Source organism: Phalangium opilio, unplaced genomic scaffold (genome assembly GCF_054372755.1).
Source record: "Phalangium opilio isolate 3A_F unplaced genomic scaffold, DU_Popi_V2 ptg000352l_1, whole genome shotgun sequence".
NCBI classification, from domain to species: domain Eukaryota; kingdom Metazoa; phylum Arthropoda; class Arachnida; order Opiliones; family Phalangiidae; genus Phalangium; species Phalangium opilio.
In genome coordinates, this window is record NW_028324228.1 from 1,918,364 (window position 1) to 1,932,653 (window position 14,290).

The window sequence follows — 14,290 nt, forward strand, 5'->3', positions numbered from 1 at the left end:
CAACAAATTTAAAAAAAAGCCGCATTATTCAAATAAAATTAGGTTAAAACTAACAAAAAAACCGATACTATTGGTTTTTTTTCTGGAAAAAAACTGGATTTTTGCTAACCCTGGACATTATGATTAAACACCCCATTTCAGGACCATATGCCTGATTTACAGGAATGTTTATAGTCGTGTTCAGTGAAACTTCACTACCTTTCCTATTGTGTATGTATACGTTGTAGGCTTTCCTGTTATATCAAGCCCGAATAAATACGACTACAACAAGTTAATGGTGTTAAAATTATCCAAATTAAATCTCTTGGGTTACAACTAGTGAAGTCAGATTGTTGTTAATAAAGAGCATGTTTTACTTTTTAGAGCATCGATTTGGTGGGGTAGTGGAAACGGTATAAGACCGCGGAATGAAAGTCGTTGGTCAGTATAACCCGAATTTATGTTAATAATGTATAACATTATTTTGAATTATTACCATATTCATCATATTCGGTCATTTCTAGAGAATAACGGTTGGAATTATAATGAAAAAGAGAAATTTGTTTTATAATTAGCAATCGGTAGCATCACCGGCTTTACAAATATGTTTATTTCCATTGAGGTCCTTGCATGACAAACGCGGGTCCTTTCCAAAAAATTCTGTATAAGACTTGAAATGGGGTAAATTGGAACTTGAAATGGGGTAACTAAAGACTTGAAATGGGGTAAATACGAACTTGGAATATGGTAAATAGGAACTTGAAATATGGTAAATAGGAACTTATAATAGGGTAAATAGGAACTTGAAATATGGTAAATAGGAATTTGAAATATGGTAAATAGGAACTTGAAATATGGTAAAAAGGAACTTGAAATATGGTAAATAGGAACTTGAAATATGGTAAATAGGAACTTGAAATATGTTAAATAGGAACTTGAAATAAGGTAAATAGGAACTTGAAATTGGGTAAATGCGGTATTAAAATGTGGTGCATAGAGGTTTGAAATGGTATAAATAGGGTTTTGAAATGCGGTGAATATAGGCTTGAATTGATATGTAATCTCGGGCTTGAAATTTGCTAAATAGGGACTTGAAATGGGGGCTTAAATTGAGCTGAATAGGGGTTTGAAATAGGATAGATAGGAGCTTGAAATGGTGTAAATGGCTTTATTTACACCACAATAGTGGTGCTAAATATAGTAATATTAAACATTTGCTTCACTTCATTCGGTTTAGTAATGTGACATACGTGGGGTAACTTTGCCTACTTTAAACACCATTAAATTATGAAGTAAAACAAAAATTTGGGAAGATTCCCTGAAAAAGATGTTAAAAAGCACTATAAATAATTGCAAATAGTATTTTAAGTAAGGTTACTTGATCACAAAAATCGTGTTGGAGTACATAATAAATGGTGTAGTTTTTGGAACCATTTTTCTTTAGAGAGTACGTTTTTCTTCATTTTCAAGCCTTTTTCCACATTCGTCGCAATGAAGTTTTTCCGTTCTCTATTGTATTTTCCTCCATATAATTGCCCATTTCTTTGTCCTGTTTTCCGTAAGCGTCTCTAGTGCAATTGTGCTTACATAGATTGCTCGAATATTGAGTCGTTTGAACTGATTCTTCCAAATGTGTTATTTTGCAGAAAGTTAAATACTGAAGTGGAAGAATTTCATACTGCATCCAAAGGAAAAGGATCGGACGCGGCTGAGGCGAAATTGATGACCAAAGAGACGCTAGAAGAAGGAAATGTATGTACATACTGTTTAATTGAAAAAAGTATGAACTGGAGACGAAGCCACTTTTATTCGTTTCTTGATAATTAACACGTTCTCTAGTCATTTCGGCTTGTAATAATGTTTTTTTTTTGCATTTGCAGATTTCCCTATCACAATATAAACACTATTTTAAAGCCTATGGGATAATATGGTGTGCTATTTTCGCTGCAATTGTTGTCAGTGCTGCATTCTTTAATTTGGCGTCCGTGTACTGGCTGTCGCTGTGGTGCGCGGACACCAAAGCAAATCTAATAGAAAACCCAGACTTAAAAATAACCCGTATAGCGGTGTTTGTTGTTTTATGTCTAATCTTCTCCATTATGGTATCGGTCTTTTCAATTATTAACTTGTTTCGCAACCTAACAGCAGCAAACTGTCTACATGGTAAAATGCTCGACAGCGTATCTCGCTCTCCCATGTCCTTCTTCGACACAACCCCCATAGGGAGGATACTCAATCGTTTCTCCCAAGATATCGACGCCGTTGACCAGCAATTACCCCCAGCGTTAAGACTTACCGTTTTCGGATTAACATTTGTAATTCTTTCGTCGTTGGACAATGCAATTTTTTTGCCATTATTCCTTATTGCCTGCGTTGTTGTTACTTTTGGATACATTTTACTTCAGGTAGGAACTCGACTTTACTTTTTCTTACAAACAATTACGCATTATAACTCGACCCTGAAAGTTTTGCGGATATTCGTAAGAAAATCGTATTCGGTTTGACCTGTAGGAGAGTCATGCGCTGAGAAGAATGACATTTTAAATCATTTCGCGTAAGCGTCCAATAACAAAAAGCAATTAAACTAATCAAAATGTAAAAGGGAATGAGAGTTATTGGAAATAGGCCTTGATATTACGGGAGTAGTAAGATGTGTTCTCTTCCCAGTATTCCCCGCGAGCAGATGTTAAACCTTCGGTAGATTCGATTAATAAGGTCGTGAGGTCACTGAAATTTGTACATTTGGTGACGAGTGGTTGATTGATGTAAAGTCACCATCTGCGGACAAGGGCTAGTCGGCGCTGAATAAGACTGCTCTGTCCCGCCGACAACTCCTTTATGCTCTTAAATTTATCGTTTAAACGGTTGGTTTATAGTAAACCCGATTAAATAAAATTCGAAATAATGTAATGAGAACTTGCACATATCCGCCTACATCGCATAGAGTCCGCGAACCAGTCGGTCAAAAGCTAGCAACGCAATCCACTTGGATGTGCTGAAGCTACCACAGTATAATATCATTCACTGTTAAACTTGGCCAAAGTGAAACTCTTCCTTCGGAAATAAATATTACACCTGAAAAACAAAACGCAACTAACTATAAGTGATATATTATATTAAAATGTAATAGGATATATCTTACCGCCTGTGTGTTAACAGTGGCGGCGTGCCAGGATATTCTTTGCTGTAGGCCAAATGTTTTTCACAATTATGGGCCCCCCTTAATTATTGTTAAGAAAATTTAAGTACTCAAATGTTGAAATTGTTTGTGTGTGTTTATTATCTTAACTCAAAGCCAGCAAGTACGATGACGACGAAATTTTTATAGCCACAATTTTTGTAACCGTCCAAAAACTACGTCACGCAAAAAAGCATTTTCTGATCCCCGTCCCCACTAATCACGTTTGGTCACGTTTTCTCAGATCCCTACCCTAAAAACCACGTCATATTTTTAACCCACCCTCTAACACACTATGATTTGTCTTAGTTTACAAATCTAATTTATTTAATTTGAAACCCCCCTTTTTTGAAAGACCTAGCGTCTATTCCGTTTAGCCTCTGATTGAGCTTCAGAAATTTTATGTCTAGATGTGTTTTTCTATAAGCTTCAAAACATTTTCCATATAGCTTAGTTAAAGGGACACACTTTGTAGGTTTCGACAATTTTACACGAAAACCTTAGCCTAATTGAGCTTGGGATTCAGATTAAAAATGTGCGAAGGAAACGAAACCTTTTAAATTGGAATGGAGGATCAGATTCATCTTCGCTTAAGCATGGTTTTCACTTGACCGAAAAAACTACTTTGCAGCTAGATGTCAAACGTCAGATTCGTTTTCTACATTGTCGCCCAGCGTTATAGCGTTTTCACTTAGCCTAGTTCTCGCAAATAATGGAACCAAGGCTATCCATATAAACTGAACATTGCAACAATTGCGGCCCATCTATTGTCTTTCTTTTTTGGTCTTGGTAATATTTGTGTCCCATCTCATAAAGATATGGATGGTTCCGAGCCTCTTCAATAAAACTTGCAGCATCGCACTTCTCAGGGATTTGCACCAGTAACCGGCTCGATTAGAAATTAAATAAATAATAACATGGTGGACCGCGGACGTCCTTTTCCGAACAAGCGTGGTTGAAAATGAAGTCACGACACAAGCTTCTTGCTGATAGGCTTGCGCATAGCGTTAACGTTCAACGCTGCCGAAAAAATAGAAAGCCACACTCAACGGTTCAGCGTAACAATGATTTTTTTTAGGTTGATGCTTGACGTCGCGCAAAAAGTGGTGATTTACGCCAAGTGAAAACCATGTTTTATGCTAATGGCGTATAAACAGCGACATAAAGAGAGTTTAAGCTGAAACTACGGGTTCTCACTATACACGTACGCGTAAGTAGGAGATCATGGCTTAAGCTAGATTCCCACTCGACGGAAAGCACGACGGAAACCCGGCAGAAAGGGGTTCGACTGAAAAATCTTTACGCCGAGCCCGACGGAATTTCCGTGTGTTCTATTTTTTCGGTCGTGTTCGGCGTTACGCCGGTGTCTCAGCCAATGAAATTATGCCACTGACAACGTCATAAAATTCAAGAGCGCACGCACACGCGAGATCGATTGATAGCCGCCATTTTTTTGTGGTTGACCAAGGCTTATCGGAAACAGACCACCAATAAAGAAAAATTAAACTTACGAAAGTGAAAAGAGATAAGATGTTAATAAGGAAGACTATACTGAGAAGGTTAGAAAATATCCCTTATTTTACGATCCACGCGACAAGGGGAGAAAGATACCAATTCAGAGTGTGAAATAGATGTTGTGTAAACAACTCAAATCTGTCACGTGACCCAAAAATATCTACCGCCAAACTAAAAATTCAGTCGTAGTGTGAACGGTCTACCGCCGGACGCCGGCGTAAGTCAAAATTTCTACCGTTGGCTGTGTGATTTCCGCCGGTTTTTTTCGGTCGAGTGGGAAATCTAGCTTAAAATGATGATGGAATAAAAATTTGGTAAATTATTGGGAGTGGTCCTTCCCAGGTAGAATATCGTGTTTTTTCTTTTATAACGAAAGAGAGCTATCGGACTCTTACTAACTTCGTAACAAAATTAATGTTAAATGTGATGTCAGGCATCGAAGAACACCTCCGTCCAACTTTTTTTCGGACCGTCACAAATTACGAAACCCCTCCTCCCACGAGTGTGACGTGGTTCATGGACGATCCCTTATTTTGACGCGTAATTTTTCACATCCTTTCTGTCTGTAGAAACAATAAGTTTTAGTAATTTTCCTTCTAGCGCAAGGGCCCAAATATTTTACATTAAGAGGCACTTTTAGAGCCTTACTGGGCCCCTAACGGCGTTTATGATCCCCCAAAGTGAAACTTAAGTAGGCTATAGCCTGTTTCGCCTACACCTGCCACCGCCACTGTCTGTTCATGTGAGATCTTACAAATTTAACCAATTAAAAGGATTTAATGGGTCTTTGTAGCGTTTCTTCATGACGAGTAATCGCCAATTGAAGCGTATAGCTAGCTTGAGAAATTCCTTCCTGTTTTCGCACGTGGGAGGATCAGTGTCTGGCAGCACTGTCATCAGGTCATGTGATGTGGGAGATATCTTCGAAGGACAATTTCTGAAACTGATCGATGAAAGCACTGCCGCTAATTACATGATGAACATGGCACAAAGGTATCTTCCGCACTGACTTTCAGTGTTGGTAATTAGCGAAAGAAATTTCATTTGTATGTTATGTCGAATTTCGAATGCAAAGCGAGAATGAGGTGAAAATGCAAATGAAAGCAGATCTTCCAAGCTTAATTTCAAAAAATTTTCAATTCCTCTTTCTTTTTGTTGTTAATAAAATGAGTTCTTCCTTTACAGATGGCTAGCAATACGTTACAATCTCTTAGGCAATTGCTTGATGTTTTGCACCGCTTTATTCATTATTTTGAACAAAGACACTATGTCAATCGATTTCGTGGGAATGATCTTGGCTAATGCAGATTATGTATGTACAAACAAGTAAATCGACTTCTTTCCTACGACTAAATTAAGTTCCCTAAAATCTTTGTCGTCGTCCTAGAATATTTGTTTAGCACTTATTACTGTGAACTTTAGCTGAAACATTCCAAATTATATATGTTGCTGTACTCAATACAATATAAAAACGGTATGATAAATGTCAGACCTGTGACTCCGAATATATTACTGGGTGTAATGTTACAGCAATAACAGTGAGGCATCTAATTACACGAGTAGTAATCAATGTATTTGTCTTATCTCTTCCACCCTGTATAATATCATATTGTTTAAGCTGATAGAGTAGTAAGGTATGTCGTTGAACTGTGAAATTAAACCAGAAGAAATTTCTTTTATGCGAAGTGATTATTTACCTTCTGCAATCAAGTATCAATTTTATTATTGATCTTATAGCTTCTACAAATGATCAAACTCTTTATCACTTCATTTACTGGTTTGGAAACGAATACCGTCTCCGTTGAAAGGGTTGACGAATACTGCCATTTGAATCCAGAGGCTGAGTGGGAGAAACCAGAATCTCAACCGCCAGCCGACTGGCCGCAACGAGGGGAAATCGTATTTCGTGACTACAGCACCAGATATCGAGAAGGCTTGGATTTGGTTTTAAAGGACATAGATGTCAGGATCGAGGCCGGGGAGAAGGTGGGCGTAGTGGGGCGGACAGGCGCCGGAAAGTCGTCGTTGACGCTGGCACTCTTCCGCCTGATCGAGGGGGTGCGTGGTCAGATCGTCATAGACGGAGTGCCAGTGGAGGGATTGGGCTTGTCCGATTTGAGATCGCGGCTTACCATCATCCCCCAAGAGCCCGTCCTCTTCTCGGGCACGCTCAGACTTAATCTAGATCCCTTCGGTCAACAAGATGACCAGCGATTGTGGGCCGCCCTGGAACACTCGCACCTGAAGCCCTTTGTGGCGTCACTGGAGCAGGGACTGGATCACCCTGTGACCGAAGGAGGACAGAATCTGAGCGTCGGACAGCGTCAGTTGGTCTGCTTGGCTCGTGCCTTATTAAGGAATACCAAAATCCTTATCTTGGACGAAGCGACGGCCTCAGTCGACATGGACACCGACGATCTCATTCAAGAGACCATCAAGAAGGAATTTGCCAACTCTACCATCATCACCATCGCGCACAGAATAAACACCATCTTGGACTACGACAAGTTAGTTTACCTTTTAAACACGCTTACTGGAATGATTCTTTAATTCGTCTCTTAACTCCTCATAGAGTGATGGTTCTCGATCAGGGTCGTATTGTGGAATTCGACTCTCCACATGCCCTTTTGAAGAATGATCAATCAATGTTCTACGATTTGGCCAAAGATGCTAACGTACTCTAGATCACTTTTATTCTACGTAGGTTATCTACTAATAGTTCGTAGACACATTGTATATTGGATTTGTTTTACTGTAATTCTTAATGGGCGCCACTGGAGGCTTGCGGGCGCTTTGGCTTTGCTAGAAATAAAAGCAAGTGATCTATAAATTATCACCTAAGAATCGTTACTCCATACAGAATACCAATGTAAAACGGAACTACATTTCAAAACCTTAATTTACATATATAATTTTTTTAACAAGCAACATAATAGTAAATATGAAGCATTCAACAGTTGAAAAATAGAAACTTTTCTTTGAATTCAATTTTATTTCATTGCCTTAAATAAACCATGACAACCCAAGAATGGCAATATTAAACAATTTTTTGTCAATTTTGACATACGTTTGTTTGATAACTCCAATAGTTCTGAATCTTAAAGGCGGATATAGCAAATAATTTCAAAATAAAAATAATTTAATAAATTGAATAAAATTGTGTTATAAACGTCTTTAAAAGAACGCTACACCTGAAGAGCTACGTTTTGTCTCCAAAATAAATAAAATATGTTAAACTTCTGAAGTTTTATTCATCTTTATTATAGCATTTACAAATAGAAATTTAAAATATTTATAAAAAAAATAAGGTATACTGATCTAATGTTCATTATTTTCATGGTAATGTTTAATAAGCCTAGGATTCATCGTCAGATAACTTAGTTTTCGCTTATGAATAAGTTAGAACTGTGTGTGAACGCGATCCGGAAATTTTTGAAAACGTTTGCTCCTATTTGCCGACTGCTAACGCCGTGACAGACACACAGACACGTCCAACGTACTACCTCTACGTGACGTCATCGTCATTTCGAGAGATAAAAATCGTTGAACTTGTAATTATGGGTATTATTTTTAGTGTAGAACATATGCGTATAGCAAAGTTATTAGCGCAAAGGATTTTACTTCTACACAGACACTGCTTGCTCCATAAAGCCGAAAACATCCAAGGCTTTAACAACAGAGAATTTAAAAATAATTCCATTTGAGATTCATTTATATAAATAATATTAAATTTAAAATAGTTCGACAAATAGTTTGACGCTTGGCTGCTATTTTGGGAGACTGAGGAGCCTTAATTTTTCCATTATCCTAAATAAGAACATTTGTGCTCCGAAATGTTCAAATGGTCAATCAAAAAGTCATCACTCCCAAAAGGTTTGCGTAAATAATCCTCAACAATATCTGTACTGTCCTGGTACTGATAATTTACATCCTTGAGACGGTTTGCTTCGTTTTCTAAGACATAACGGTTCTTTCGTCGATTTGATATGAAGGCTGCGATTCATTTAAGGGTTTGAAAATCTTTAAAAAAAAAGAGATTATTAAGTACATTTTACTGTGTTATCTGCGATTTCCTATTTCTCACAGAGGCTTCTTTTTCTATGAGATGTAAACAAGTATTTATCGCCTGACTTCTCGTATTTTCAGCTCTAATGTAGACACATTCGTTTTCAGAACCACTTGTGTTACACGGACGAGACTAGTTTAAGATCTAAGCGTTGGATTTTAATAACTGTATTTGGTTTTTTGGAAAACGTTGAAAAATCTAATACAGATCGTCGTATGAAAGGTCCCAAGAATCTTGTTTAATTTAAAATGGGTTCGTTCATTTTGGAGGACTTTTGCGAATCTCCATTTTGGGTACGTTTCATGTTTTTATTAGGTTTACCGCAGGGCTCTGATAATAACATTCAAAAGCTTTAAAATAGGGTAGAAATATTCAACACTTTTGTTGAATTATGAAGTGTTTATTTTTGTTAAGCAGGATGCTAATTTGACCTGGTACACTGATAATCCGGATTTTACACCGTGTTTTCAAAAGACAGTTTTAGTTTGGGTGCCATGTGGAATATTATGGTTGTTTCTTCCGTTGGAGGTTTATGTGATAGCCAGGTCTCCACGGAGAAGCCTTTGCTATTCCTATCTAGTCATTGCGAAAAGTGTAAGTATTTCTATACTCAATACAAAAGCAAAAGTAATTATATACTAGCTTGTGGTCCCTAGATATTATAAATTTAGAGAAGTAAATTTATAGAAGAAGGAATTACCGTTAATAATTTTTGCACTGTAAAACATAGCACTTCGAGGGGATAGTCACTGAAATTTTAAATGAAGTAAATTTTTTGAAGTAACGGTACTTTCACTAAAAATAAAGTAACTTTTGATTTACCTCTTGGTTCAAGAGAAATAGTATGTCTCAAAGGGAGGGTGAAGTGGAAAACCAAGTGATTTTCTTATCGATTCTTCTTCATATTATAAGACAAGTCTGCCTAGTGAAACATCCAGGAAATATCTCCGAATGGTTTTTAAATTAAAAAAAGGTTTAAATTTTATAGCCAATTTGAAATAAGGATCCCTGTCTAATCGCGTAACGCGCTGCCTTTTTGTTAACAAAATATTATAATCGTGGTGCGTGGTGTAGAGCGAGCAAATGGAATTATTATATCAGGAAGGCAGGGCGTTATGCGATTGGTCAGAGGTCCTTATCTAAAATTATCCTTAAAGTCTGAACCTAATTTGAATTTTGAAATCCTGAATATTTCACTACGCAGACTGGTCTCATAATTTGTGGAAGAATCGATAAAATCACTTGATTTTCCACTTCATCCCCCCTTTAATAAGAGATGTAGTATGAGAACGATGTGGCTTTAACACGGGTCTTGACCATCTTGTTCTTTTCGAAACTGATGGAACTTCGTAGAATGTTCATAGAATATAGCTGCTACTTCTTACCTTGTCGTTTCAGTTCTTCACTTTGTTACTGGCCGTAATTGCCGTTTTAAAATTTGGAAAACAAATTTATTATGGCAATTTTCAAGTCGTTGACAATTTGGCGGTCGTCCTCCAATTCGGAACATTTGTAAGACAATATGTTAAATTCATCTCGAGAGCTCTACATCTTATGAAATAAACTGAGATTTCGTGTTTCAGATCCTGGCGTTATTTCTCACCATTTATGGCCGAGTGGGTGGTCCGGTTTTGTCGGGAATTCTCACCTTGTATTGGTTTCTCTTAACACTAGCGGAAACGATTACGATGAGGTCCACGATCACAAAATACTATTTCCAAGTAAGTGACAATGTTTTTCCATTTTTAGCTAGATGTGGTTATGTCGGTACGCGACAATTTGGTCTCGCCGTTATGGTCTCGCCGATTTGGTTTTGGGACAAATTGGTCTCGGGACAATTGGGTCTCGAGACGATTGGGTCTTGGAGCAAATGGGTCTCGCGACAGTTTGGTCCACGAACAATTTATTAGCAATAATAGAAATATTTTGGAAAAGGTGGCAGCTAACTAATAGGAGAATATTTTGGAAAAGGTGGCAGCTAACTATTAGGAGAATATTTTGGAAAAGGTGGCAGCTAATTAGTAGGAGAATGTTTTGGAAAAGGTGGCAGATAATTAGTAGTAAAATATTTTGGAAAAGGTGGCAGCTAATTAGTAGGAGAATGTTTTTTAAAAGGTTGCAGCTAATTATTAGGAGAATGTTTTTTAAAAAGTTGCAGCTAATTATTAGGAGAATGTTTTTTAAAAGGTGGCAGCTAATTAATAGGAGAATATTTAGGAAAAGGTGGCAACGAATTATTGGAACCATTGTTTTGGAAAAGGTGGCAACGAATTATTGGGACCATTGCTTTGGAAAAGGAGGCAACTAATTAGGTAACCAAATAGTCCCGAGACCAAATAATCACGATACCAAATAGTCCCGAGACCAAATAATCACGATACCAAATAGTCCCGAGACCAAAAATCACGATACGAAATAGTACCGAGACCAAAAAATCACGAGACCTAATAGTACCCAGACAAAAATCCCGAGACGTAAAAATCAAGGGACCAAAAAGTCACGAGACCAAATCAGCGAGACCAAATAATCACGATACCAAATAGTCCCGAGACCAAATAATCACGATACGAAATAGTCCTGGGACCAAAAAAATCACGAGACCTAATAGTACCGAGACCAAAAATCCCGAGAGCAAAAAATCAAGGGACCAAAAGGTCACGAGACCAAATGGTCCCAAGACCAAATCGGTGAGACCAATTAGTCCCAAGACCAAATCAGCGAGACCAAATGGCTAGATCATATTTTCCTGTTCCGGGTTATGTATATCCTGTGTAGCCTTGGCGCTGATGGTGTGTCTGTCGTCTATTTAGGTTACACAAAAAACCAGTGTGGCTTGCCACAAAATAAGGCAAGATCCGTTATCACCACCGACCTTGTATTGTGAAAGAGTTTAAAATGGTGGTATTAGTTGGATAGGCAGAAAGAAGTTTACAGGTCTCTGGTTATGCAAGGATCAGCTACCAGCTCTAATATTGGGATATATAGAACATTGGCTTTGTTATGTTGTGGAAATCCTCAAGTTTGGATTTAATTTTATGGAAAACTGTATATCGAAGCCGATTTTTTGGAGAGTGTTTATAGGTCTAGTCAAAATGTTTTGTTTCAAACTCCGATTTTCCGGTTTGCACGGTACAGTAGATAGAATTGGAGATTTATTTTCAGGCGTAGAGGGCACTATTTATAAAGGCTGGGTTTCTGTTATTTATATACAGTTGTCATTTAAACGTTTCCTCACTCTTGAATACATTTTTAGTGGCAACAGCTTTTTAGCTAAGAGACTGATAGACTAAGACTATTACGATTATGATCTAAGCGTGTGTTTTAGGTTTGTATAAATATTGATTGGGAAGAGTTTTAAATATAATCCTTTGATTAAGCGCGTGGGCATTAGAACCTAAAGTAATCCAATCGTTGGACGTTTTGTACATTATCTTAGCGAGTTCGAGAATTGTTTTATCTCAGCGCGTACAAATCTAACACTTCCCTCCTCACCACAACTAGCTAATACGGAAATCTTGATGTACGTGACTAGCATAATAGTATTGTTAAAATATAAAAAATTTGAAATTTTTCAGAACGACGAAGATGATTATTATGAGTTAGTAATTCAGTCGGTAATTTACCCTCTAGTAGTGGTTACCCTCGTATTACACACACTGACTGACACTGCGCAGCACTACGGGAAAAATACGTATTCAATGGAAAACCAATCGGTAATATTCCAAACATTTTTACCACAAGTTTTAGTAGATAAGTTCGATACTATTTACCAAGAAATATTTGATTAGTTCTCGCTCCCATTTTAGTTAAGTGTAGTGCACATTGTATCTCTTGTATATACAATAAAAAAATGTTGACGTCTTAATGTTATGGAACACAATATCTTTAACCAAAAGATTATTTTCTAACTTAAAGAGATCAAGGCAAGATGATGCATCGTTTTCTTCTCGCGTTGTTCATTCATGGCTTACCAGGTAAATTTGCCGTTCTCATGTATGCACTTACTTGAAGAACTTATTTCAAGAAAACAGATTGTAGTTTAATTCTATCTTCCAATTTTTTTATTTAAATTTTCAAACGAATTACAGTGTACTCTGGAAAGGTTGGAAGAAAAACCTGGAGCCATCAGATGTTTTCGAACTGAATGACTCGGAGCGAGCACTAACTGTCTCGCGCCTTTTGGAAAAACACTGGAAACCCCACGCTACGGCCAGAAGTGAAGGCGATAAAATGGAAATGAAAAGATTTTCGGATGAACGAAACGGAACCAAATATCACTTCAAATCCATTGCTTGGTCCTTGTTGAGGACAATCGGGCCTTGCTTAATATTTGGAGTGGTATTTCAAGTTTTGGCCGACATAGTGTCTTTCGCTTGTCCCCTATTGATAGGGTAAATACGTTTACTATTTTGGATACATAGGGACCATCACAAATCAAGAATTAATGCTAAAAGGATAATAAGTTCATACATCGCTTCCAGTTGCTTTTTTTGTAAAAGTCTCAAACGCGGTCAGAAATGTGCAATGTCCTCAGATAGGAACCTTTTTCTATAGTACATATAATGCTAAATTGAAGAACTGATTAAACCGTAGTTGATCTTACAAGCTGTTGGCAACGCTGCAATGAGCTTAAAATTGGGGGAACGGGGAGAAATTTCCATTAGCTCTTAAAGCGTCACGATCGAGTAAAGTAAATAATTCTGTCTTTAGTGCGATTATTGATTACTCGACGAGCGAAGATCCTTTGTGGAAGGGCATTTTCTACGCTTGCCTTTACGGTTTGGCCAGTCTTGCGCAATCTTTGTTGCAAGAAGGCAGCGCCATTTTTCACACCAAACTAGGACTGAGGCTCAAATCTGCCACCATGCACGTTCTATACAAAAAAGTAAGGTAGGGTTGTCGTCATAAAGGGACGCTATTTCATTAATGAGATTCGTCGAAACAGACATTTCGCTTGACGATTAGCGATCGACGTGACCTGACAATGGGCGAAATACTGAACACGATGTACGTGGATACGAACAGATTTCAAGTTCTGTCGCCGCAACTGAGTCTCGTGTGGTCGGTCCCGGTACAAACAGTACTGTGCTTCGCCCTCATGTATCAAGAACTGGGCTATTCCGCCTTAGCTGGCATCGTACCAATTCTCGTTCTTTTGCCGCTTAACTATATCAGCACTAAGAAATATAAAGAATTGCAGGTAAATTTTATTCAAAGGAAAGATGAATTTATAAATCCCCATACACACTCTAAGAAATGGAAGTGTTAAAAAGGTGTTAAAACGGTGTAAACACCGTAAAAACACCCAAAAGAGAGTTTTATTACCTTGAGTTTTTAGGGGCCAATTTAGAGTGTAAATTCGGTGTAAAATAACACTATTAAAACACCGTTCGAAATTAAACATGAAAAATTACAATATTGCGGGTTTCTTAAATAAGGTCTTTCATTTTCATTAATGTTTTAATATTAAAGTCAATACAAACAGTAAAAAATTATTGAAAAACGTAATTGTTAAACCTTTTTAAAGACGATATTCATGAAAGAAAACAGTT

General features: G+C 37.4%; 2 protein-coding genes across 10 annotated transcripts in view; both read left to right on the forward strand.

Annotated features, from left to right (window-relative positions):
• LOC149602818 (ATP-binding cassette sub-family C member 1-like) overlaps positions 1–7,894 on the forward strand; it is a 28,375-nt gene extending 20,481 nt beyond the window's left edge. For all 3 annotated transcript variants that reach the window (XM_089860452.1, XM_089860454.1, XM_089860453.1), the window contains 6 exons: positions 1,626–1,731; positions 1,860–2,384; positions 5,466–5,665; positions 5,858–5,984; positions 6,410–7,179; positions 7,245–7,894. In XM_089860452.1, coding sequence (XP_089716578.1) covers positions 1,626–1,731; positions 1,860–2,384; positions 5,466–5,665; positions 5,858–5,984; positions 6,410–7,179; positions 7,245–7,356 — 1,840 coding nt within the window. In that variant the 3' untranslated portion in view covers positions 7,357–7,894. The remainder of the gene's footprint in view (positions 1–1,625; positions 1,732–1,859; positions 2,385–5,465; positions 5,666–5,857; positions 5,985–6,409; positions 7,180–7,244) is intronic.
• A 956-nt stretch (positions 7,895–8,850) lies between these two features.
• Positions 8,851–14,290, forward strand: part of LOC149602820 (ATP-binding cassette sub-family C member 1-like) — a 449,544-nt gene continuing 444,104 nt past the window's right edge. For 4 of the 7 annotated variants that reach the window (XM_089860450.1, XM_089860445.1, XM_089860447.1 and 1 more), the window contains exons 1-9: positions 8,851–9,031; positions 9,153–9,332; positions 10,137–10,250; positions 10,322–10,459; positions 12,314–12,451; positions 12,654–12,712; positions 12,827–13,129; positions 13,449–13,623; positions 13,684–13,938. In XM_089860450.1, coding sequence (XP_089716576.1) covers positions 8,987–9,031; positions 9,153–9,332; positions 10,137–10,250; positions 10,322–10,459; positions 12,314–12,451; positions 12,654–12,712; positions 12,827–13,129; positions 13,449–13,623; positions 13,684–13,938 — 1,407 coding nt within the window. In that variant the 5' untranslated portion in view covers positions 8,851–8,986. Of the gene's footprint in view, positions 9,032–9,152; positions 9,333–9,394; positions 9,519–10,136; positions 10,251–10,321; positions 10,460–11,894; positions 12,259–12,313; positions 12,452–12,544; positions 12,713–12,826; positions 13,130–13,448; positions 13,624–13,683; positions 13,939–14,290 lie in introns of those variants that run through there. The other 3 variants (XM_089860446.1, XM_089860448.1, XM_089860449.1) reach the window with 3 other exon arrangements.